The 26,246-nt window shown below is 53.1% G+C and overlaps 1 protein-coding gene across 13 annotated transcripts in view; it reads right to left on the bottom strand.

The window, feature by feature from the left end:
* Positions 1 to 26,246, bottom strand: part of MCF2L (MCF.2 cell line derived transforming sequence like) — a 169,350-nt gene that overhangs the window by 59,626 nt on the left and 83,478 nt on the right. Inside the window, exon 1 of one of the 13 annotated variants that reach the window (XM_037042057.1) lies at positions 16,339 to 16,670. The exons of the other annotated variants lie outside the window; for them this stretch is intronic. Coding sequence (XP_036897952.1) covers positions 16,339 to 16,411 — 73 coding nt within the window. The 5' untranslated portion in view covers positions 16,412 to 16,670. Of the gene's footprint in view, positions 1 to 16,338; positions 16,671 to 26,246 lie in introns of those variants that run through there. 13 annotated transcript variants of the gene reach the window in all.

Below are 26,246 nucleotides of genomic sequence, written 5' to 3'. Positions count from 1 at the left end.
AATACGGCCCATGGAGATCTTTTACCCTGAAAATTCCAGTGGTGGAAGCAAAGTGCTATCTGCACAGATCAGCCCCAAATCCTGTTTTTCCGGTCTTGCAAACAAGCAAGTGTAAACAGGTGACACACTTAAACACAGAGGCGGCTCCCAAAGGTCCTGGCTGCGACATCTGTGCAGCTACCAACCGTCAAGACTGGCTGGCCCTTCAACTCTGCTGGTGTTGCGGAGAAAGCGACAAGAGATAGGGCTACCGGGGCTGCTGGGGCCCGACAGAGCGGCAGCAGCAGCAGCATTTGGGGGCAGGAAAGGAATGATGGTGAATGCTCATTAGACTCAGAAAGGCAGGGATCACACCAGGACTCCCGTGCATGGCTTGGTGGTGTGATGCCGTTTCCGGCTGTGCACTTAGATGTCTCAGCTGCAGTTTTCTCTTGTGGGAGAGAAACTGGACTGGCAACAATCACTCCGGGAGAGATAGGATATATATTTGTAATTTCAGATGAGGTGATTTAAGGCAGTCAACACTCATTTGTTTGGGATGAGCGTCTGGTGCGACTCATGCAGCACATTACGTCCCTCTTTTCTTCTCTTGACAGAGAGGAAGAATCGTGCCATCAGAGGTGCTCCTCTCCTCCAGTTCAGCCCTGCAACCCTGGGAGAAGTGTGTCACTGAAACAGAGACCACGGGAGGTCAGGTCTCCCTGAGGTAGGGAGGCATCCCAGGGCAGCAGAAGGTGGCACGGTCACAGTGAGCTGGCAAGTCCTTTAACAAGTGGGGACCCGACGGCAGTGACAAGCATAGATGCTGGTCCAGAGCCGCTGCCCAACCCTGCCGTGATCCCGGAGACATCCACCCCCCGTCTTGTCATCTCCCACCGGGCCTCGACTTCCAGATTTCACTAGCTCATGAGGAAATAAAACAAAGAATATCACAGCCTCTGATAGTGAACATTTCTACAGGAATTCTTGGACTTGACCCTGAAAGGCTGAGGCGTCAAGGCACCACTTCCTCTCACGAGCAAACGCTCGCATTCCTAAGCTCACGTAAGGACACCGAGGGTTGTTCTCTGTCCAGCTCACCCTCTGGCACACGGCTTTCCTGCATACTAGTGACGGGGCTGATATTACTGACCACCCCTATACTTTCTGGGACAGAGTGACAGTCTCGGAGGACCATTGTTAATGTGAATTTGGTTCCACCGAGGGACGTTCGTGGGGCCTCCTCGCCTACTCTTCTCTCGGGGTTAAGGCTTCCCTCAACTTTCTTACACGGGCCAAGGCCCTGCTTGCACAAGCTATTCCCTCTGTGATGCTTTTCCCATATCTGTTTGCCAGGCTAATCCCACTTACTTCCTGGCCAAGATGTCACCCCTCAGGGAGGCTCCTAGCCTGGGCCAGGCCTCGCAGCAGCCTACCAGCACCCGTGGAGCACCCTCCACGCCCGCCACTCACAGCTGCCCTGCCCCCAGGGCCTGGCTCAGTGGTTCTCGTGGAAGGAGCTGAGGGAACACGTGTCGAACAAACATGGCACGAGGAGAACAGTGGCATGCCTTCCCAGGGCATCACTTAGCATCCAGCTGGTTGGGCCAAGTTCCTTCTGGCTCGCACCTAGGCTGGCTCTGGAACCTCTGAGCAGTCGCGGGCCACGCGGGGTGCAGAGCCCCAGCCTGCCGACCGCTGCAATCGTTACCCTGCACCAGGCTGGGGAAGCCAATGCTTGAGAACTTTCTGGGGCAGAACTAATTCTAATATTGTACCTTAGACCAAGCGCCCCATTTTAGGTTTGAAAAATGGGGTGACTCTGTGACAGTCTGTTGGAAACTGCACAAAGGTATGTTCATACAAATGGACTATTAAAAAGCAGTCATATCTTCAAAGGTAACTGGCCACTCCTCGGAAAATAAAAAATAATGAAAAACATCGCTGGCTGGGGTTAAAGCACGAGATTTTCAGTTTGTCGTGCGATGCCTTCCGTGGCAACCGCCTCTGGACATTTGCGCTGTTTCATCCTGCCTGCAGCCTTATTCTCATTCAAGGACTGGGCAATTTTGCACTTTGTGCTGACTGTTTCTTTAAGGTCCTTGTCCACTGTGTTTAATTGTGTAAAAGATTACGCTGCAGCCACTGGTTCAGAAGGACATGGCGGTGCTTGACGGTGACACAAGTGCGCCTTAGACCCTCAGGGCTCCTCCAATGTCAGAAGTCTGGGACAGGAAGTCGGGTCACCCAACCCACCAGTTCACCAGAAGGGTCAGGCAGGGCCCCAGTCCCTCACAGAACGTCTCTGTGAGAGCACAAAGCCTTACAGACAGCCACCCTTGCCAGCATTCCGGTCTCGGCCCGACGTAAATGGAGACTCCCCGGCAATTACCCGTCACAGAGTCACTTTTGAGAAGAAAGGTTAAGAAGGGCCTCGAGCTGGAGGGGCGCAGGATGGGAGGACAGTGCTTCTCTTCTGATCTCCTATGGGGTGGCGAGGGCCTGGGGGTTGGGCGTGGGGCCCCAAGGCTGAGTGGCCTCCCAGTATCAGCCCTGGGAGCCCATCTGGGAAGGGGACAACCGGCCCCCCTACCCCTTCTGTGGGAATTATCCCCGACTTGCAGCATCTCATCTGGCCTGGGACGCAGCTCAGCTCTAGAGCTGAACAGGGTGACACCCCAGTGGCTGAAACGAATTCACACGAAGTCGTTGTCCAGATCCCGCCTGGTTTGGGCAGCGCCCTCGGCGTCCAGGGGAGGCATCACACTTTGTAAATCTCTCATCCTAGCACAGTTAGACTGCCGCAGCAAGCTTCCTTCCTCTTGCAAACCGACTAGAGGACCTGCTTCCATGTCAGACAACTTTGTAACGGAGTGGGGCAGCACCTCACCGCGCCTGTCCACTGAGGGGGCACGGCGTGCCCCGGCTCTGCTCAGCGGAGGCTGCCTGAGGCGGAGAGGAGACAGGGCACCGACAGGGGCTGCAGTGGATGTGGAACACATGGGTCCCCAAAACCCACCGGCCAGTGGGAAACGTCCCAGGTTAAGTGAGCCCCATGCACGAGGAGGAGCCGCGAACTCCATCCAGTTCGAAGGCTGGTCTCTGAACTTCACTGGGGACCTCGGACCTCGTTCAAAGGGAGACAGGAGCCTGAGAAAGGCTCCTACAAAGGGGCCAGCAGCTGGTGGCAGGCCCCAGGCCACAAAGTCTATTATGTGCCAATTCTCTTATTTAAATCTGTCTGAAAGTCTATACCCAAGCCTTTGGGGCGGGGTTTGTTATTGTTGTTTTGTAGATAATTAAAAATTTAGTATCCTGCTCTTTTTCGAAGTATGTTTTGTTATGTTACTACAGTTGTCCCAGTTTTTCTTCTTTGCCCCACTCTGCCCAGTACCTGCCTTCCCTCCAGCAATGCCCCCCTTAGTTCTTATCTGTGAGTTGTGCATATAAGTTCTTTGGCTTCTCCATTTCCTATACTATTCTTAACCTCCCCCTGTCTATTTCGTACCTACCAATTATGCTTTTCAATCCCTGCACCTTTTCCCCCCTTTTCTTCCTTCCCTCTCCCAGCTGGTAACTCTCCAAATGATCCTGTTCTTGTTCTTTGCTTAGTTTTTTTCCAAAATAGCTCTTCAGTTGTTGATAGTTGTGAATTTGTTGCCTTTTAAATGTTCATAGTTTTGATCTTCTTTTTCTTAAATAAGTTCCTTTAACATTTCATGGGATAATGGCCTGATGATGATAAACTCCTTAGTTCGACCTTGTCTGGGAAGCACTTCATCTGCCCTTCTATTCTAAATGACAGCTTTGCTGCACAGTCATCTTTGTTGTGGGTCCTTGCTTTTCATGACTTCAAATACTTCTTTCCAGCCCCTTTTTGCCTGTAAGTTTTTGTTTTGAAAATCAGCCGATAGTCTCACAGGAACTCTGAGAGAGTCCGCTTTTCTCTTGCCACTTTTAAGCGTCTCTCCTTATCTTTAACCTTTAGCATGTGGTTCTCTTTGTGTCCATCTTGTTTGGGACTCTCTGTGCTTCCTGGGCTTGAATGTTTATTTCCGTCACCAAATTAGGGAAGTTTCCTTTCATTGTTTTTTCAAATAAGTTTTTGATTTCTCGCTCTTCCTCTTCTTCTGGTACCCCTATAATCAGATGAGGCATATTTGGAAATGTCCCGGAGGCTCCTAAGCCTCTCCTGATTCTATTTTTGAATTCTTATTTCTTCTTTCTGATCTGGTTAAATGTTTATTTCTTCCTTATGATCCAAATTGTTGACATTGATCCTGGCTCCCTTCTCTTCACTGTTGGTTCCCTGCAGATTTTTCTTTATTTTACTTAGTGTAGCCTTCGATTCTTCCTCTATGTTGTTGCCATACTCAGTGTGCTCTTTGAGCATCCTAATCACCAGTGTTTTGAACTCTGCATCTGATAAGTTCACTATCTCCTTTCTGTTTAGTTCCCTTTCTGAGGTCTGGTTCTGTTCTTTCATTTGGGCCACATTTCTTTGTCTCCTCAAGTTGACAGCCTCCCTGTGTTTGTTTTCGTGTATTAGGTAGAGCTGCTTTGACTCCCTGTAAAAGACACCTGTAAATTGTGTGGTGTGGAGCCTTAGGTAATCGCCAGGGTGGAGCAACCTGCTTCACTGCTCTGTGGCTCTGTGTGGGGGGAGGGCTCGGAGAGGGGACTGTGCTGCCACCTGGCTTCTGGGGATCTGCTCGGAACTCGCCCCATTTCCAGTCCCTTTACTCGCTCCCCACATGCGACTAGCACCCTTCCAGCTGTTGTCCTGGTGTTGCATCCAAGGGTTTTGTTTATTTTCTTTTTTTAAAGACTTTACTTGTTTATTTTTTAGAGAGAGGGGAAGGGACGGAGAAAGAGAGAGAGAGAAACATCAATGCGTGGTTGCCCCTCATATGTCCCCAACTGGGGACCTGGCCCACAACCCAGACATGTGCCCTGACCGGGGATCAAACCGGCAATCCTTTGGTTCACAGCCCCATGCTCAGTCCATTGAGCTACACCAGCCAGGGCGGCTTTTGTTTATTTTCAGTCAAAATACAACAGTGGTGTCTTTTCAAAGTCCAGGGTGGAGAGTCAAGTGGGGTTATTTCAACAACTCACTTGGGTAGGATTCCTATTTCACCGAGCCCACCCCAGGAATCTCCAAACCAAGAGCAAAGTGTGTGTGGAAGGAAAGAGAAGAGGCCACTGGCTCCAACCAAGCCCCATTTGAAGCCCTACAGGCCAGGGTGGGATGGATGCCTCTTCCACCAGCTGTTGAGTCCTTGTGGTCCGGATGGGAGCGACGTCTCCGTTGCTATTTATAATTTATGTGGAGGGCTCTGTGGTCTAGCCTCTCAAAATGTTTGAGATCTCTACTGATTTGGGCAGCTGACTGCTCATTCACAGCACATCCTGGGTTATTAGTTACTGAATTAGGCATAAATATTTCACATCAGATGCAAAGCATCGTTAACTTACTCAGTTCACCAACTGTTCTTGATTTCCTAATCTCAGAAAGCAAATCCTTACAAAGTGTAAAATAAAAGGCCCCATATGAAAGGTGCTTGACTGGAACTGTCATCAAGGAAATGCACCTCCCTCCACAAAAAAGTTTCGGTTCCCATGCCCCCCGTTGGAGGAAATCAGGAAGCCAGACCAAATTGGGCTGGAGCCGCCGTACTCTCCTCTGTGGGTAGTGGGGGTCACCCGCCACACAGAACGGGCTGAGTGGGACCACAGTGGGACACCAGTTCTGCAGACGAAGCTGTGCCCACCAGAGGCCCTGTGAACCTCCTCACAGTGCAGTCTCCAGAACTGCATTTTCTGAGAATGTATGCCTACTTGCTCAGCACATCTGTGACTGAAGTCCGCATAGGAATCACGTGAAAACCTCACTAAGGCACACATGCAGAATGGCCAGTAAGCCTCACCTGAACGCATTCAATGTTTTCTATTCCATCCTGCTGCCTGTTGGCTCCAGCAAGCCCCAGCATCCTCCTTAACACAGGCTCCAGGCAGCCTGCCCACGCATCCGAAGATGGCACATGAGCCAAGGCCCCTGAGCTGCTCTGACCTATATCAGAGTATCAGCAGTGCCCATAGCCCGTCTGGCTCCCCCGACCAGCATGCAGCCTTTTCCCAGCAGCCTCGACTGCCACTGCTGGGGCCTCTGGGGTCAAACTCCCAGAAAATCATTTTTCTGCACATCCCACAGGGCCCTCTTCCATCAGGGAGAGAAGGGTTCTGTGGTCAGACAAGCTTGGGAAGTGTTCCAGACAAACCTTCTATCGTAGAGGCTCTAGGAATGCCGGCCGTGCCACCCCCAAACTTGACTGGTTGTGAACTCAGAGGGTGGGGGACAGGGTGTGCACAGCACCCCCGACGACTGCAGAACTAATGCTGAAAATAACATTCTCCGGGCAATGTTACTCTAGCTAGCTTATCAAAACAAAACAAAAAGTCTTGAATGAAATTCCAACCCAGGACTCACTAAGTCAATGACACAGATTCAAGTAAAGGAAAAACAAACCCCAAACTCCACCAAGGTCTTAAATCAGCCAAGAAAGCAAGTGTGCCTTGGACATTTACACTATGACCAGTTGGCATAATGGAAAGGACGAGAGAAATATAAGAATTTCTTAATCTTGCAGGCTGTCTGGAGCAACTAAATTACATTTTTCACTGGTTTGCATAGGAAATCTATAATCATAGTGGAAATAGCAGTCACAGCACAACTATTACTAAAATACCTGTTATGTATTAATACACTTAATTGTCACAACAAGCCGAGAGGTGAGAACACTGTTATCCCATTTTTTGGAGGAGCAAAGGCACAGAGAAGTTGAGTGCCTTGCCTGAAGCCACACAGCAGTGACAGAATGTGGGGGAATTCTAGATGCAGCAGCTGGAAGAAGGGAGGGGCAAGGGTGCCAGCCAGTCTGCAGCAGCATCGAGGTGGGCATCTCTCAAGGCATGCGCTTTAGGGAACAGAGGTGCTAAGAGGGGGCATGTGTAACGTAGGGGAGAGGCTCGGCGTTCCAGGAGGAGGGGCCATGGAGAAGAGTTCCAAAATAACAGATACAGAAGCTGGGCATCTGGTGTCTCCCTCACGTGACTCAGATGGATTATAGTGATAACAAGGTCCTCACTTCGACATTTGATTTCATAAGTCCCTTACCCTCCCATCAGTGGTTAAAGAAATAAATAGCAAACCTCATTGTAATTTTGTATCAATTCTTCTTTTCCAGGCTAAGTAGTCTTCTGATTCAAGATCTTAAACAGACTCTCCCTGCTGTGGGCAGCGAGGACAACACTGTCAGTGAACGGGAATTGCCTTTGCCAAGCCCGCAGACCGTGGCTGTGGCGGCTCCGGGTTGGGGCTTCCCAGAAAGCCAGCAGGACACAGACAAGTGAGCTCACTGTAAGTGTCTTCCAACCTGAACACTGACTGCACATTGTCCCCGAGGTTCACAAAGACATGCTGTCTGCAGAACTGCTCTCGCCTCTGTCAATCTTCTCCGAGTCGCTTTAATGGGGATGGGGCCCAGAGGCTGCATTTCACTTCGCTGAAAGCACCTTTTATGCACAGGGACCCCCGGTTTCCCAGCGAGTGAGCCAGCCCTCTGAGGGCAGTTGGGGCTGTGTGACCTTGGGCACGTTACATAACCTCTCTGAGGCAGCCACTTTGTCTGTAACATTGGGATAATCATGGCGTCTTAGCTCCCAGGGTGGCCGTGCACTTCGCGAACACCTGCAGCACGGTGTCTGGCATGTGTGCGCAGAAATGGTCACTAATGCCCGGGGATGAGCAGTCTGTGCCGTGTCCTGGCCGCCAGCATTGTGTGCTGTGGCTTTGGTTTGGTTTTGAAGAAAAAGCCATTTTGATTGAGTNGCAGCCACTTTGTCTGTAACATTGGGATAATCATGGCGTCTTAGCTCCCAGGGTGGCCGTGCACTTCGCGAACACCTGCAGCACGGTGTCTGGCATGTGTGCGCAGAAATGGTCACTAATGCCCGGGGATGAGCAGTCCATGCCGTGTCCTGGCCGCCAGCATTGTGTGCTGTGGCTTTGGTTTGGTTTTGAAGAAAAAGCCATTTTGATTGAGTCAAGGGCTCCTTCAGGGCTCCACAGGGGAAACCACTCTCATAACACAGCGGACTTTTGCCTTCCCCCCTCGCCCCTACACGAGTGTGCAGGGCTTTCCAGCAATTACATCCGGTGCCACACCACCAGGAGAGCAGGCGTGAACCCAGCCAGTTCCCATCTTGTCAGAGATTAAGGGCACGTGCAAAATGCAAAACAACACCTGTTCTTTCACATTTTTTTGTTCTGGTGTTACTTGTACTACCATAATGGATTTATCATGGTTATTTTTATTTACGTTAATATTTTAAGAATTTGTTTTTATTTCCAATACAGTCCATAATGTAACACAATGTTTTCCATGACCCTCAGTAAAGTATTCACAGTGGAAAGGTGCTGAGACCAAAACGTCTATGAAGCGCTGTCCGGAGCAACATGGAGGCTGGGCTGGCTGTCTCACAGGGGTGCGGGACTGGGGAGACAGGTCCTTCCTAAGTTTAGAGACCTCGGCCAGCCCTCTCCTTTTTCAGCTGCTCCCCCCCCCCCCGCCCCGCCCTGCCTCTCCTGCAGGGTGAATGCAGGGCTGGCTCTGGGTTCTGCTGCCTCAGGTCACAGCTCCCACTGGGGGCTCAGCTCTCGTCTTGCCACCACAGGACTAGGCTGCCCATGGAGGGGTCATCCTGCAAGGGGACTTTGAGATCTGCACATGTTTGAGGCAGGGGGCTCCAGGCTGCACCTTCTGGGCCATGGGTGCGGGCAGGGCTCAGTGCACAGCTGCACGGGGAGTTCGCAGCACAACGGTCACCAAGCAGGCAGGTGGGAGAGACCCAGCCCTGCCCCTGCAAGGAGCATTCCCACACAGTACAGACCCTGAAGGTCTTTGCATCTAAGAGGCGTCCCCGGGCTCCAGGAGGGGAGGCCAGTCCTGGGCAGATGAGCAAGACTCTCTCTCCCCTTCTTACCCCTCCTCCCCTGGGCACTCTAGCTTTCAGAGGCCTCCTAACGCCACTCTTGCTCTGATGGCTATTGAGTGGGCTCACACCAACCCACCACCTGCCCTGCTGGACAGGGACCCACCAGCTGCCACATCCCAGCATCGCATAGCTAGCTATCTGATGGGCGTAGGTCCAGAGACCTATCCTGACGGAAGGGCAGGAAGAGACCCAATGACAACAGGTTTCATGTAGCCACATTCTCCTTGGGGTTTTTCTGCCAGTGGTCAGCATGGCTTGGGGTCACAGATGGACTGGGGGATGGGATGGGGTTGGGTGCTGAGCGGCTCAGAGGTACCTGCTTCCTCCTCACTGGCCTGGGTGGTGGGCAATGGTCTCCTGAGGCCAGTCTCCCTGCAGGGCGATTCCCCCCTCATGTGCTGCATGAGGTTTCGGCTCTGCCTGTCTCTGTTCGGGAACATTCTAAGCAGGCTGTTCAAGAGCAAAGCTTCTGTGTTTGAAGTCGAGGGAGCTGGCACTTGTAAAGAGTCTGATTTAGGGATACAGTCGTCCTGCCCTGAGGCAGAACTGAGGCTGGATTTAGGATGAGTGTGGCCACGTCGTCATGACCCTGGGCTCCTTAGACCTTTGCTCTTGTGTCTCCTCAGCAGCCTCGTTTCTGCTTCCTGGGTGGGCAAGGCCTCTTCTGTCGGCCCCGGGATCAGCCATGAATGAGCATCTTCACGCGGCTGCTGGAAATGGGCAAGTCCTCGCAGGAAAACATGGCAGGGCTGCTGGAAGCACTTCTGTGAGCTTGCTCCATCCACCAAGGACCCTGAAGGGCGAGGCCTCCTCAGCTACTTCAGAAACAGGGAAGGTCAAGGTCAAGGACCCTAAATGGCAGCTCAGGCCATGGAGGTCAGAGTGCCAGGACTGGAACCTTCATCAGCTGGGAAACTGAGGTCTGAGGAAGGTGGAGGTGCTGAGGGTCATCCAGCAGCAGCACCATTGATGTCTGCTGGGGTCCACGAGGATGGGCGTCTCCCAGCAGTCAGGACAGNGGCCTCCTCAGCTACTTCAGAAACAGGGAAGGTCAAGGTCAAGGACCCTAAATGGCAGCTCAGGCCATGGAGGTCAGAGTGCCAGGACTGGAACCTTCATCAGCTGGGAAACTGAGGCCTGAGGAAGGTGGAGGTGCTGAGGGTCATCCAGCAGCAGCACCATTGATGTCTGCTGGGGTCCACGAGGATGGGCGTCTCCCAGCAGTCAGGACAGGGCAGGCTGGGGAAGAAGGCAGGACACTGCCTTGCCCAACAGGAGAGATGACGAGGCAGCTGTGCACCTGATTGTTTCGATTACACCATCCTGTTCATTAAACTCTTCCCTGCGTGGCCATCGTGAACGTAGTCTTCAGCTGGGCGAGTGCTTTCTGAGTCCACAGTTTCTGTTTTGTCTTAAAGGTCCACAGAGGCGATCAGAGAAATGGGTGCAAACAAGGGCCCTAACAGCAACGTTAAATGCAGGTCTGTCTTGCGCTTGGCACCCGACACCGTGCAGATGGTGGCAGAGCAGCTGTGGCGCGTGGACTCCAGGCCAAGCCCTGCAGCGAGTGCATCTGCGCGTGTGCTCTGGCCACGCCCTGGCCACAGTCTCTCAGAGCTGCATCAGCCGCTCAGGGTCGTAGCTTCTCTGCCCAGGGGCTCCCCTGAGCCACAGAGGAGAGGGACCTGGGCTGCAGTGCAGGGGGGGAAGGGACTCATGGGAGCTGGCTCTCCACAATGCTACTTCACTTACACCTCAGTTCTTTGATGCCGCCCTCCCCTGGGTTTGCAGAGCTGGGGTCCTGGGCTGTGTGGCCAGTGGCCAGGCCCACCGCTGGGCTCAAGGCAGGCACTGTGGCTGGGCTGAGAGAGCTCACTCAGACAGAAGGCCCAGAACAAAGAGAAGGGGACCGAGAAGGAACCCTCTTGCCATAGGTGAGGGCTTTCCTTCACTGGTACCTGATGCAGTCACACACCTCATCCTTCCAGACACACTGCTTGGCCAGCCTACTTGGTATCAAGCCATCCCTCACTCCTCTGAGGCCTCCTTGTAGCCCCTGCTTGTCCCAACCACAGGCCTCTCCCATCCCCTCTGCTCAAGCACCACCCAAGGGAGATGGTGATTCAGCCAAGGATGGGAGACAGCAAGGAGCTTTATGGGACCTTCTCAGCTTGCATTTCCCATGCTGAGAGTCTCATTTCTGTTTAATTCAGCAGAAGCCCATGTCACTTCCACAGCCATGGGGCAAAGTGTGCACATGCATGGGTTTGGACACCAAAGGGGTGGGAACAAACTTATGTCTCAGAAGTTTGTTCTCTGGGGTGCTGGGGAACAGGCCAGGAGGGTGTCCTCACCTGTGGGTGGGAGCAGGGACCTGGAGCTCAGGGCTGTTCCCCCACCCACTGCCCAAATGCCACAAGCACGGCCAAAGAGAAGCAAGCCGAAGGGCCTGGGGACCTGAATGTCCACACTGTTGCCAAAATGAGAAGTAAGTGCGGGGAGTCTTGCAAGAAAGGGCTGAAAAGGGGCTCTTGGTCACGCTATGGGAAAACACACCTTCAGACCTTTTCTGCAGCAGTGGCTCAGAAACCCGATGGTGGCACAGTGAACATCGGACCTATTTTCACGTGCGAATATCAGGGGATGTGAAGGTGATAATAAAACTAAGTGCACTGTTCGCTTTTAGAGTCATCAAACCACACTGGGCCGCACAGCATCACAGCAAGGTCCCAGATGAACCAGAGCTCCGAGGCTGCGCAGCTGGGGGGAGTGAGTTAGGTGCTGGACTCTGCCTACATGGCGTGGGGCCCCCTGGGAACAAAGGATGGACTGGCGGTCATGCCTGTGACTTTGTAGCACAGACACCGGGCCTCACTGACATTCCCTGGCAGACGCCTCTCTGGAGACGCAGCGCGTGATGAGACCTGCAGAACCAGGTGCAGGGTAGAGTGAGGTAGGGCCTGGGGAGCCCGGACACAGAGGCCTCCTGGGCACATCAGGGATTGAATTTATTACACGCTGCTATGTCTGGTTGGTTTTCAGGGCCCAGAACGGGCCAGGATGGGTAAGGGCAGTTCATGGAGATGTGCCAGGCCAGTGGGAAGCTAGGAGGATGGGGTCCAGGTAATACGGAGGGAGAACCAGCACAGATGCTGGTGGGCACATGCTCAGCAGGTGTGACTGAAAGCCCTCCCCAAGTTCGTGCGTGGGTCTGAGGATCTCTAGTGGGAGTCGCAGCAGGAGATACCTGTGGACCTTTCACTACTGATAACCTTTCTCTTCACGAACTTCCTGCCTAGTTCCAGGAGTAGGCTTGATTTTTCACAGAAATCAGCTTATGTGGCCCTGACAAGCCCACAGACATGACATCATATGCATTTCTGGCTGAGGTCAGGATGGAGCAGGGGCAGAGGTCTTGGCCCAGCTGACCCCAGTTGCAGAGCTGGCATTTCCCATGCCCACTCCCTGCCTTCCCGAGGAACATTCAGAGCCCGGCAAGCTCCTAAAAGTGGGAAACCATCTGCGGGAGAAGGGTGCCGGTGCAGGGCCCCGCCTTGGAGTGCCACCCAGACAGGGGTGTCTCCACCTCTGCCAGGCCCCTGATGTCACTTATAACACACTATTCTTTCAACGGACTAAACATTAAAGAATGTCCTAAGGAATTAAGTCATGTTTCCAAATGTTCTTTTTCCGAGTGTCCCTGTGCCTGAGAGAGCAGCTGGCTAATTCAGTGAAGCTGCCACTTAAACGCACTCACCCACGGACTCAAGCTCTCGAAGGAAAGAGCAGAACTTACGAGCAGCAGGGCCGGCGTCCGCGCTGGGGCTGTGCTCTCCTCTGAGCCCGTCCCGTGCTGCCCTGTTGGGCGGAACCTGCCAGCTGCGCTGTTTGTGTTTAATCCACCTGGGCGGCGCCTCCCTGCACACCTCCTTACCGGCAGTCCAGCCCTCGGGGCGGAAACAAGCCGTCCACAGGGGTCAGGACAGGGTCAGGATTAGAAAGCCACCAGGAGATTCCAGTCTCCCCAGAGATGACAGGGAACAAGGTTGCCCACGGTGGCCGGTCCAAGGGCTCCTTGGGGCTCACGCTGGCCTGATGTCTCCACAAAGAGGAAGCCCCAAGCAGCCAAACCGAAGACAGGCGGCCATTGCGAGAGAACCGGAGCAGACTTCCAGGGGTGGGCAGACAGGCAGGAGGAGAAAGCAGGGAGGAATACTGGTGCCATTCCAAGTGTGTCTGGTGACCACCAGCGCATGCACGCCCTTCACAGTTAACCCGCTGTCTCGTCCCCTCTGCAGAAGCTCCGATGCTGGGTTTCAGTGACAGCCAGTAATGTCAGCCCTGAGCAGTGTATGTGACAACAGGACAGTCCCCTCACTCTGGTTCTGGGCTGAGCTTCCTGTCACACTGGGCCCCCAAGAGCATGTTGTGCTGGCTGCTTCCTGGGCCCTTCTGGAGCTTAACCAAAGTCCCCAAACACCAGGCTCCCCAAAGTGCCACAGTTTTATGTTCTGACTGCAGCATCTTTGCTTCCTCTGAAGTGGCAGATAATGGCTTATGCATCTCACCCAGGTGCACGCACGGCACACACACCACAGACACAGACACAAACATCACCCCCCACCGCCACAGGAGTTCATTGCTGTTCGGAAATAAAGGAGATTTTTCTGAGAGCCTTTTTCTTTTCTTACTCATTCTAAAATAACTATGTGACAACATTAAAAACAATAACTCAAGGTCAGGGAAATCAATGCAGTTTCTACAGACGTCATTCCTTCCTGGCCCCACGCGGTGGAAGGCACGCTGGGGCAGGTGCTCATGTGTTCGTCCGTCCAGATCTGCTCTCAGAAAGCTGCGCACAGAACACAGCACGCAAGGAAGGGCAGAGGTTCCTATCACTAATACCAACACCAACACCAACACCAAGTTCCTTCCAGAGACTCCAGAAGGTCTCCAAAATTCTTCCCTAAACTTCAGGTGTGCATATTTATTCCCACGTTCTGGTAACAGAATTCTGTAAGTCTAAAAAACAAACAAGCAATTGTCTAAACCTTCCTCAAAACGCCACTGTCAAACAAACACCATGACTCACGGTGTGGAGAAGGTCAGGCAGAGGGGCGAAGGGGGCCACAGCAGGGCACACTTGCCGCATGCCAAGCCTCACCCAGGTGCCCCCCTGACAGGGTCCCTGCTGGCCAGACGTCGGGCACAGAGCCCCGTGGGGGCACAGGGGCTTCATGGACTGCCTCATGGGAGCCCGGCCTCGGAGCCCTCATCCTGCTCAGGTACATGCAGGAGACGACAGAGAGATAAACAGAAAGACGAGGCAGAGTGAAAGAGGAAAAAGAAGGAGGAGGCTTATGGTGGAGAGTGAGCTGGCAGGCTTAGGGTTTTGGTGGTGGCAGGTTCTGCACAGGTGTCAACCTTTTCAATTGGATGACCGCCAGGACAGGAGACCTCTAAGCTTGGAGAGATCGTGGTTCAAGCCTGCCATCTTCCTCAGCTTGGGTTCTCGGTGGCCTTGGACAGAGCAAATCAGCCTGTGGTCTCCCTCAGGCCACTCTCATCCCATCCTGAGTGTGTTCTGGGCCCAGCTCCCGACCAGCCAGGGGCCAAGCTTCCCATCCGGCTCCCTCCCCATCCGGCTCCCTCCCCATCCAGGCTGCACAGAAGTGACTAAAACAGAAGCACGTGACCTTGTTGGTAAACAGCAGGCTCTGAGGAAAATCAGTACCCACTGCACAAACCTATGCGGACCCATAGAAAAGGGCCCCCCGGCCCAGAAGTATTCCACAGCCATCACAGAAAGAAAGATTCACTATCACGTGCACCAACAACTCTCTTGCTTCCTAAATTCAGCAAATGGGGATTTTTGGAGGGGAAAGAAAACAGATTATTTCTAGAGAGTGGGGAGAAAGCCCTCCAACCCTTAATTACACAAACTCCCTTAGGATATTAATTCGAATGCACATTTATCTTAAAACAAAGTACAGGTTAGAAAAACGCTGAGCATATTTAGTGGAAAGTTATAAGAATTACAAGTGGTATTTAGCTAGGAAAACACCTGGAATGATTACAGATGGTCACAGTGAGGTCTCCCCCCACCAATAAAGTACACGTGGTCTGGGACGGCGAGAAGACACCTGTCAGGCTGCGTGTCTGAGGGATCACCGACATCCCAGACCACAGCTGCATTGTGAGAATGTGTTCTTTTCGGGGGTCCTTCTAGCATGGTCACTGCGACACTGATTTTGAAACAAAAACCACCACTGCTCATCATACATTCAAGTGCTTACGTTTCGGGTTCAGAAATGAGCGAATGAGCTTTCCAATGTGGCCACCTGAGCAAGCATTCATAATCCTCTGAGTCTCATCTGGTGGGGAAATTTGTGCACTCAGCCATTAGTCCCACACCGAGTCTCTTCATCACCAAACTGGCAACTTTAGATGCGTGCCGTGGCCACTGATGGCTGGGGTTTAATCAATTCATTAAAATTTACCAAAAAATGCTTATTTGAGGAATTATTCATCCATCCTTGGCAGAAGCATCTGCTGGAAACTGCACTTATGACAAATCACTTCCAAACAAATGCTGTTCCATCCTCAGAAACGCAACAAGGTAACCTGCACTGCCCCCTCTTCTTGGGCCCTGGGAGGGATCCCTCCTCAAGGGCCTTTGTTCTCAGTCTCCAGTGGGAGTGAGTCAGAAGTACCTGCCCTCTAGTGAGGCTGGGAGCAGGGATGACAAATAAAGATCACAGAGAACCACCCAGGGCTGGCCCCTCACTGTCCACGGGCTCCAACAGCCCAGTCCTAAGCCCTGCCCCCCAGAGAGCCCTTGACCAGGGAAGGCAGCCATGGGAAAGCGCTGTCTGAACCACTGCCAGGGGCCAGTCGCGCACCCACCAGGCTCTGGCGCTCCCTCTCTGTGCCCCACCGCGCGTCTGCAGGAAAGCTGGAACAAAGGAGCCCCGCGGAGTTCATTCCAGCTTCCAGGGGGACCACAGCGACTGTGCACCTTTCCTCCAAGAGCAGGGACACCCCAGGCAGGGGGCGAAGCCAGGTGGCCACAGCGCCAAACCAGCTGGGGATGCCAGACATCCCCCACCCCTGAGGTGCGGGACTCCCCTTTCCACCTTCATAGGCACCTCCCCAGCCTGCATCCCTCTTACAAGGCCGGCAGAGCCTGGTTCCTCGCTGTAGCTCGCCTATGTAGGTGACATGCAAGCCATCCCCAGAAGGTCACCCGGCCTCTCTCTCCCCGAACACCATCCATTCACAGAAAGAGCAGGCTTGACACACCTGTGCTGGTCTTCAAGACAAGCCAGAGCCCGGAGATATCCTGGGACAGCAAAGAGATGAGGCTTAAGGTCATGCTGTCGCCCGCCAACGCGCCGGCGTCAGGAGGCGGCGACCTGCCTCCTGGAACGCCCGTCCGGGGCGCACAAAGGAAGGCTGCAATGCTCCATCTTTGGGCTGGCCGCCCGCAGCCGGCGCCAAGGGGCTGCGAACCCCTGGGGCTCTGCAGGGCTGCCTGCCCAGCAGGCTCCCCCGGGGCCTAGGGCTGGCCGTCCCTGAAGCAGGAGCCCTCGGCGGTGGCTCACTTCTTCTGCCTGCGGACTGTTAACTGTTGAGACCCCAGAGGCACCAAAGCTTCTGCAGCGGCGGCTCCAGCCTGTGTACCGTGTCGCTGGTCCAGACCCTCCCTGCAGGAGCCCTGCGCTTAGCCGCTGTCGGTCCACTAAGCCAGTGGGGCTGCCACCAAGGGGCAGGGTCTGGACCCTCTGGCCCCAAGACACCTCATCAGGATGAAGACGCACTGGAGAGCAGCACACTTAGGCAGCTGCTCGGTGCTGCTCTTTCTGGGCTCTGAAAACTGTGTATGCCCCGCTATTCCTGTGTGCGAGAGGGTCCTCGGCAGCTGGCTAGAGAGCGCCCCCCAGGGGCGAAGAACGTGGAAGGTGTAATAAATGGGATGCTTCATAGGTGGGGATCCCTGGGGAGCTCGTTAAACAGGAGGTTTTGATTGGAGGCCGTGGCGCTGAGACTCTAACAAGCCCCCAGGGGATGGGAAGCCGCTAGTCTGCAGGCCAGACTTTGAGCAGGTAGAACTGGAGTGGTGAAGGGGACCAGGCGCTGAAGTCCAGTGCTGGAGCTGACACACCTGGAGAGGACGGTCCTTTAAACTGGATTAGGAATTGGCTTTGGCTCACGCGTAAGGGCCAGCACTGAGCAGAGGTGTTCACAGCCACTGCAGGTTTTGTTCCTACATCTGCCATCGGCATGTGACGTTGCAGACACATGTTCTCCTGTCTGTGCCCTGGGGGGAGAACCCAAGCAGAGGCCACGGAGTCCTGCTGGCTCATGCTGTTGGGAGCAGCAGTAGATGACACACACCCTGATCCATACTGCCCCCTTCCTGTCACGTGGCTCTGGTTCCAACCTGGTCTTTGTTGGGTGGTTCCAATTGTTCTCTTTCTAATGGCTCCTTCTCAGCCTGACACTGCAGATGCATTCTGTAAGCACAGCCCTCTCAGCGTTTCCCCAGGGGACCTCAGGACATTAAAGTAGATCAGGGCACAAGCTCCTGGGGTGGGGGACAAGGCCCATTAGAGCCCAGCTCCTCCTGTGGCCAGACTGCGCTCACATCACCCAGCCCCCACATTCCCCAGCTCTCAGCACACGTCACCCCCCCCCNTCTCCGTCCCCCCCCCCCCCCCCCCCGCTCAAATGTGGACAGGAGCATGGCATTAATCCTGCCTCATACACAGATGCAAGAAAAGCTAACTGAGGCACCAAACAGTCTTCTCGTAGGCAAAAGTGTCCCCTCAAACCTTAGGAAACGATTTGTGTAAACTTTAAAATGGGCTCAGGGCCCTGGACCATGCAGAGAAAGGAACCAAAGTGGTGTGTGCTCTCCAGTTATTTTCTGCTGGATGACAGACTGGGAGGAGCCATCCTTGATCCACAGGGTGTGCCCTTATTTGCTGAGGCCTTTCCTCACCACCTGGTCTTGTTTCACTGTCATGACAACTAGGTGAGGCAGGTGTCACTGATCAAGAGTCAGCTCAGCAAAGCCTCTGGAAGAAGGGAAGGCTGGACACAGTAGTCACTTAGCCCTTTCCATGCCCAAGGGCTGCAGCTGGCCACTGTCCTCCTCCCATGTCCTCCTCCTGTGTCCTCACCCTCCTTCTCCCATATCCTGCTCCCCACTCTCCTCCTGCATCCTTCTCCTGAGCCCTCTTCCTGCACCCTCCCCCATGTCCACCCCCCATGTGTCCTCCCCACAGTGTCCTCAGGGACCATCTTTGGGTCCAAAATCATCGCAGCTCTAGTTCTCCCTCTCACCGGCTGATTCCCCCTGGGGGTTATCCCTTCCCTTCTCGTGTCCTGCAGGCCCAGTCCACTCAGCTCTCCTGAGCCGAATGAACCATCCCTTCCCCCACTCAATGCACTGTTGCAGAAAATAAGGCAGACTTTTGGGGGTGGCATGCAGGCCTGCAGGAGGAGCTGACCGCAGTGGCTGTCCTGCCTGCCTTAACCACCCCACTTCGGTCTCCCCACTTCCACAGTGAGCTCTAGCCATGGAGCATGGCAGCGACCCCAAGCAAGGTGTGCTGGTGCCTCTCCATCCCTGGGCCATGTGCCGCCATGGCCTGAGGGCCTGCAGAAAGGGCTCAGAGGGGCAGCACTTTCCCCCAGAGCAGCTCTGGGCACGCACAAGCACCTCAGTTCCAGGTTCCTGCTGAAGTGTAGCTGCAGACTTTCGTCTGGTTCAAACTGACACCCACCCAAGAACTAAGCGGCCTGAGAGAAGACAAGGTGGACTGACAGAGCAAGCACAGATGAACAAAAGATGATGGGCAGTCCAGTAAAACCCGAGAAAGCAGTGCGCAAACAATGAAAACTCCGGGTCAGTGTGTTTAACTACTGTAAGTGAAAAAGCGACAATAGTGTCCACTAAGCTGAGAGCATCTTCCCAGATAATTTTACGTGTGCTATTTATAAAAATGCATATGCACAAAAGCAAGTTTCTCAACAAAATAATCTAATTAAATAGTTAGTGAGTTTTGAATCCCATAAACACATTGAAGCATGAAAATTTAACAACGCCTCCTTCGTTTGTCAGAACAACAGATTCGCATTAAGATAGGCAGATGGTTAGCTCCTTGACATCCAGGAAAAGGGAAACTCACCAGCCGAAATCCAACACTATCTGCATAACCACTGAAGGAACCAGGACCCAGGCAGGGACCCCAGGCCCCTGCACCTGCTCCCCTTCCAGCCCTGGTGGCCGTGAACACACTTTGTTAGAATGGAAACATGATGAATATGGAATCTGGCTTCGACTCCCTGTGTTGACTGTGGAAACCCCACGAAGCCTGTTGAATTGTGACTCTTCCTAAAACATATTTTTGTAACAATAATGAAAATATTTTTTCATACTATTAATAACACTAGCCCTGGCTGGTGTAGCTCAGTGGATTGAGCACAGGCCTGAGAACCATACAATCGCGGTTCGATTCCCAGTCAGGGCACATGCCTGGGTTGTAAGCCAGTTCCTAGCAGGGGACTCACGAGAGGCAACCGTATATTGATATTTCTCTCCTTCTCTCCTTCCCTTCCTCTCTAAAGATAAATAAAATCTTTAAAAAAAATAACACTACAATGCATCCATATTTAACCCCTCACCATTTGAGCATCTTGGATCTTTGCATATACAGCCGACCCTTAAGCCAGTGGTCCCCAACTTTTTTGGCATCAGGGCCTAGTTTCGTGGAAGACAATTTTTCCACATACAGGGTTGACAGGGGGTGGTTTCAGGGCAATTCAGATGCACTACATTTTTTGCTCACCTCCTGCTGTGCAGCTGGGTTCCTCACCGGCACACAGCGGTACCACGCCCCTGCCCAGGGGTCAGGGGCCCCTGCCTGGAACAGCACAACGTGCGTCTGAACTTCAAGGGTCCTCCTACACATGGATATTTTTCAGTAAATGTATGCAGCACTGTGAACTATTTTCTCTTCCTTGTGCTTTTCTTAATGACATTTTCTTTTCTCCAGCTTACTCTACTGTAAGAATAGACTATTTGACACATATAACATACAAACATGGGTCAAATAGTTGTTTATGTTATCTATAAGGCTTCCGGCTGTTGGTGGTTAAACTCTGAGGAAGTCAAAGTTATACGCAGACACTTCACTGCCTGGGGGGGCTGGCACCCCCACCCCGGCACTGTTCGAGGGCCAACTGTACTTCATAACTAGCAGAGTGGTACTTGTCTGCAATTTACAGGCCACCACACACGGGTGGGGTGTGCCCAGATAAGCTTTCCTGATAAAGAATCACCACCCCCCCCAGGCTTGGGACCCTCCACATGTGCCTCCGCCTCTCTGTGCCCCTGGCCTAGTCCCTGTGAGTCCACTGCCAGGCCCCGCAGTGCTTCCTGACCCTGAGGTAGGGCTGGGACCAACCCACCTTCCCAAGAGGACCATCAAGTCTTGGTTCCTTTTTTTGAAGAGGATTCGAGAATGGAAGCCAGGTTCTGTCACCAACGATCCCTGCGACACTGAGAGCTGTCTCCTCTGCTCTGCACAGACATGGTCACCTGTCCCTCAGAGCCCCTACCAGCCCCCAGGTCCCATCTCCTGGCTCGGGGATCTGGCTGGGCCCCTTGGCCCCATGGAGCTCTCTCTTCTGGATTTCTTTATCTGCCTCTCGAGGTTTTCTGTTGGTTCCAGTTTTGGTTTGAAGCCTGGACTGCAGTCTTCTGTACAGGCAGGTCGGGTGGCCTGCCCTCCCACCGGCTCCTCACACGCTGGCCCTCAGCCTCTGTTGACGGGCACTCAACTCACAGAAGGACCTTCCCACCAAAGGCAACATGGCTCTTCTTCCTCCTTAAACTCAAGGTGGCTTATACCTCGTGGTGCAAGTTCACAGTGAGCACAGCCAGTTGTGATTGCCTTTCTCCTGGCTTTCCCTGTGCGTTTTCCCTTCTGCCAGAATTGTCAGACTGAGCATGGCCTCGCTCACTCTTAGCACGGGCACCTTGGAGTCACAGGCTTCCTGTGACATTGTGATCACAGACGGCTGCCTGGGGATTGCACTGGGATACAGAGGTCCAGTGATCTTCGTCTGTGGAGTTCAAGTGGCCAAAGTCACCTTTTTCTGGAGGGCTGGTTTCTGTCTAGTTCCCACATCACTTACCATTATGGGCAGTCCAAGACCAGGACAGTTGAAATCAGGTGAACACACAGAAGCCGAGTCATATCCGTCCGCCCTCCCTGCACTGGCTGTGGCAGTCACTGGGCAGAGCCCCCGTGGGGCCAGGGCCCCTGCTGAGGGCAGGCTGGTTCTCTGCTTTCTCTCAGGCTCCCCTTCTACCCAACTTGAACCAACTCTGGCAGCCTGACCAGTTTGGTAGAACAAGTCACCAGGCCTCCAAGACGGCGCATGGCCAACCTCCTGACCAGGCCCCCCCTGCATGGGGACCCAAGGCCCTGGCGGGCCTCCTCAGCTCTGCCTGGCTCTGAGCGGCCCGTTCTCGGAACGCCACCCGGTCTGGTGCTCTGCTGTACTCTTGTGCCTTGTTCATGCCTTCGGCTGTCCCTTCCCAGTCACAGCAGTGATAAATGCTTTGGGGTTTTCTAGAGCGGGATCAAAGCGGGCTATGGGGCTTGTTCCCCTTACATTTATATTCTGTTTGGTCCTTGCTTTTATTTGTACAGTGTTTTATACTGCACATAATAAATATGCTGGAAGTGCCAGTGTGGGTGCATGCTGATGTCTGAGTTGGTGGGTACAAGTACATAAGGACTAAAACACGGCTGGAGAGCCTGGGTTAGAATACCTGACGACTTGGACAGAACTGAACAAATACCAGCAACCCAGGACCCTCTCCTGCAGGTCCCCGAGAAGTGTCCCCCGCAGGGGCTGTGAGCTGGGCCTGGACAGCACCCCGCCTGATCTCCACAAGCTGAACAGGAAGACTGTCTTTGTCTGACTGGAAAAACGGACACAGGGGCTCCAGATACCAGCTCTCAACAACGAGCTTCTCCCTTCTCCCAGGCGGGGCCCGGCACCAAATTGTTTATTAGAGCCGGCCCATCGGTCCCCACCTCTCTGGAAGCGGTAATAACTGCTCTATGTTTTTCCACACAAGCTGTCACCTGGATGGAAACAACCCGGGCAGGGAGCAGCCTTCTCCTCCTCCTAGATCAACAGCTTCATGTCACAAACCCACCAATCCAGGTGGGTGCTGTGGGGTAGGTACACACTGCAGAGAGCAAACACAGCTGGAGCCTCAGGTTAAATAAAACGCCACCATAGCTGGACGTGGGAGGGTGTAGAGATGTGACACGGGCTTTTCCGAGTCGGACCACAGTAATCGTGGTCTCAGGACCCACCAAGGCTCTCGACGGGAATTCTGGATTCTAAATTCAACCACTGCGCTGGCCTCAGTTTCCTCCGTGGAGAGCAGCAGGACAAGGCGGCTTCACGTTCTGAGGCTCACAATTACCTCTCCCTCCACACAATGCCGGTGCCCTGGCCAAGGGCGCAGAGGAAGGCAGCCGCAGGGATGGACCCCTGCGGGGGTGCCAGCCCACACCCGGCATGTGGAGGTGGGGACCAGCCGGAGCTAGGGTGCCAGGTGTGCCTGAAGGTCTGAGCTGGAGTTTCGTGGGGGTGGTGGGAGAGGGAGGGGCAGCTCAGATTCCAGGAAGGAGGCTCGCCCATACGAGCCAAGCTGTGGAAACACAAACAGCCCTGCGCTTGCAGCTAGGTGGGTGCTGCCAGGTGTCTGCACTCGGGAAAGCTAAGGAGGCAGGGGCCAGACCTAGGTCCTGGGCTCCCCAAGGAGCCTGCACCCAAAGGCCCATCAGATCCGTATCTGAGGAACATGGTGTTGGGATGCCAGGACAACAGATGGAGGGGACACACGCGGCAACGGGAAAACCCCTTAGGAGGGGTGTCATGCACTTCTTTAAAGCTATTTTCCAAAACACGGTCCATATCATGGGAACACGGGGAAATCGTGGTACAAACGGTGCCTGGTGTGCTCACGGCTCTGCCACCGCCACACACAGCTGGGCGGGAAGGGGCTCAGGGTTGGCGGGAACGATCCGCAGCTGGTTGCACCACAGACACGTTAGGACACTTTGCTGCTTTATTTTAAAAGCTCTCTGAAGTAGACGTGCTTTATATTTAAACTTAACCTTTGCATTATAGAACATGTTGGGTTGGCCAAAAAGTTCATTTGGTTTTTTCCCCTAAGATGGCTCTAGTAACACTTAGTTGTCTTTAACTTCATTTGAAACGATTTTGTTAGACTGAACTGTGACAGCTGTCATATCAGTGTGCATTAAAAAGTTATTCAAAATTGGTGAATTTTTGTGCAGCCATTTTAATATTGAAGGGGGAAGAAGATATACAACGTTTTTGGCATATTATGTTTTATTATTTCAAGAAAGATAAAAATGCAAGTGAAATGTAAAAAGAAAATATCTGTGCAGTGTATGGAGAAGGTGCTGTGTCTGATCAAATGTGTCAAAACTGGCTTGTGAAGTTCTGTGCTGGAGATTTCTCCCTGGACGATGCTCCAGTCGAGCAGACCAGTTGAAGTTGATAGCGATCAAATTGAGACAGTAATTAAGAACGATTTATGTTATACCATATGGGAGATAGCCGACAGGCTCGAAATATCCAAATCAAAGTGGTTATTGGTGAAAATGAAAATTGTGTTTTTTATTTGACAGAGAAAACCATATGGACTTTTGGCCAATCCAATAATGACAATGTCTGAGAGCCTCAGGCCAAACCTGGGGGTCTACAAGAGACTCTGATCACGCTGGGAAAGACGGAGGGAGGCACAACCCTGCAAGGGGAGTGGGGGCTTTTGTGGGAGGAGGATGGAGCTTGTTAAGTTCATGTCAGAGTCCTGCTGAGACAGGATGGAAGCCTGTGCCATGTGGACGGGTTTGGGGACAGCTGGGAGGCACTCAAGGGAATGTCCTGGTATTGCCTTGTTCGTGGGGGGTGTGCCCAGGACTGAAGGGGCTGTGTGTGGGCCAGGACCGCCTGCTGCCTTGGAACTCAGCGGCCCCGCACATACAGCACTAGTGCATGGAGGATTCTCCACTGCTCCCCATCCACCTCAGGTGACACACAGAGGATGTTCTCCCCCTCTCTGGGACCCCCACCTTCTATCCCTGAAACACTCCCAGGTAGTGAACGGGAGCTCCCTTCTGCGGGCGAACAGGGCCAGGAGCTGAGCTGATGCCCTCTCTAGCCAGCTGCAGGGCCAGAACCTGCTTCCCCCTCGCAACTGCCTGCTGCTCTCCCTGCCCAGGTCACCAGGCAGAGGGGCAGCTGCAATGACTGAGAGGGGACAAAACTAAAAGGCCTGGAGGCAGACCCTTACACCAAACAGGTGACGGGCTGGGAAAGATGACAGTAATGACTGAAATGCTAGCGGTTCCTGAGCCCTGGCTGAGAAGTGACTCTCCTTCCAGGACCAAGGGGATTTTAAGAAACTAGGACATCTAGATAATAACGAAGATAATAAATATCTAGAACATCCAAGAAAGATTTCTTCAAGTTGGCTAATCATCTAGAAAAGGTCTTCTTTTATCCCAGAAATTTTCTAAGGCTCCACTTTTGCTCTCAGATAAATTTGAGACACACACTAGCCAGAGTGCAGATGGAGAGGCAACTCAGGGCAGGGCTGGTCCTCTCCTCCAGGAAGTCACAGGTTCCTGCAGTCTCCGATCACCTGATCGACAGACTGAAAACAGGTGACACAGTAGTAGCTTTGGGACCATCGGTCTGTTCTCTTTCAAAGTCAAGCTTTTACTTGGAGGTAACTGTGGACTCACACGTGGTTGTGGACAGCGATGTGGAGGAGCCCCGTGGGCCTCGTTTCCCCAGTGGGGACATCTTGCGAAATTACAGCATGAATTACAGCATGGCATCAAGACACAAACAGTCCCTCTATGGCCACGCCCTTGTCTTTGCAACCCCCCCCCTTTTTCTTTCAGTGAAATGGTGTTTATTTTGTTGTTGTATTTTATGTGTGTTTTTATGTCAAAGGGAGAATGACTAGTCAAGTGGGCTGGTGACCTTTCCAGCGCTCTCCACTGTCCCTACGCACCTTCATTCCACGTAGGAGAAATACCGTATTCGACCGAACAAACCCATCTTTTGAATTGAAGCAATTTCCCTTGTATTTGCAATGTCATCCCTGAGGCGGATTTTTTACCCATTTAGACCTATGGCCCAGCTGTCATGGACACTGCCAGCTCTAAATGGGCCCCAGTCCCTAATCTCCCCTGACATCTGTCTCCATCAAAGGCACCATCACCCACCCCCCAAATCTCAAGCCAGACATCTTAGAAGTCCTTCATGACTTTCCCTCCCTCTCTCTCTACAAAATACCACCAGTTCTGCCTGTTTTTCCCCTAAGTCTCTCTAGTCACTCCACCTCCCAGCCCTTCCTCTATTACCACTATAGTTCAGAACCTCATTATCTGTGAGCTGGACTGTTCCAGAAGGTTCTAAGTAACTGCTTCCCCATCTCTAGTCTCTCCCTACCTCCACACTGTTTCCACATTTCCTTACTGAAAGAGAAGCCTAAAGCCCTCAAATCTCTGGTTAAAAGTCAAGTTCCCAGACCAACACCCCCCCCACCCGACTACTCCCCCTGCCGTTTGGAACCACCCCCGTGTTCATACACCATGTAGGTTCCTTAACCTGGGGCGTCCCATCCCCCTGCCTCCCCCGCCCTTCCCGGGTGCACTGTAAGCACCACAGACGACAAGCCCCTCCGGGACCAGGAGCCACCCGGACCCCTCACCTTCGCAGCCCCCAGCCCGAGCAGGATGCCTGGCACACGTGGGGGAAGACGGCGCCAAGGCTGCCATGCGAGCATTTTTATTTTTATTTTCTTTTGGATTTGCCCCGGGGCCCGAGCCCTGTGCAGACAATGTGAGATAAACACCAGTTGCTGACACAGAGCATTTTCTTTCATCTTGTTCAGAGCTCAAACCTAATTTAAAAGTCAGAGTTTTTACAATCAGAATGTAAGTGAACTTTTTGGCGTGTTAGATGTTATGCTGCTTTACAATACATATAGAAGTCCTAATGCAATTTTAAAATAATTGATGAGTGGAGCGGCTGTGAAATGTTAGGAAGACGGGGAAATTATGGAAGTG

Source organism: Sturnira hondurensis, unplaced genomic scaffold (assembly GCF_014824575.4).
Source record: "Sturnira hondurensis isolate 20B ecotype Veracruz unplaced genomic scaffold, ASM1482457v3 Scaffold0003681, whole genome shotgun sequence".
Taxonomy (NCBI): domain Eukaryota; kingdom Metazoa; phylum Chordata; class Mammalia; order Chiroptera; family Phyllostomidae; genus Sturnira; species Sturnira hondurensis.
The sequence above is the reverse complement of the archived record's forward strand: the minus strand, read 5'-3'. Positions and strand labels throughout refer to the sequence as shown.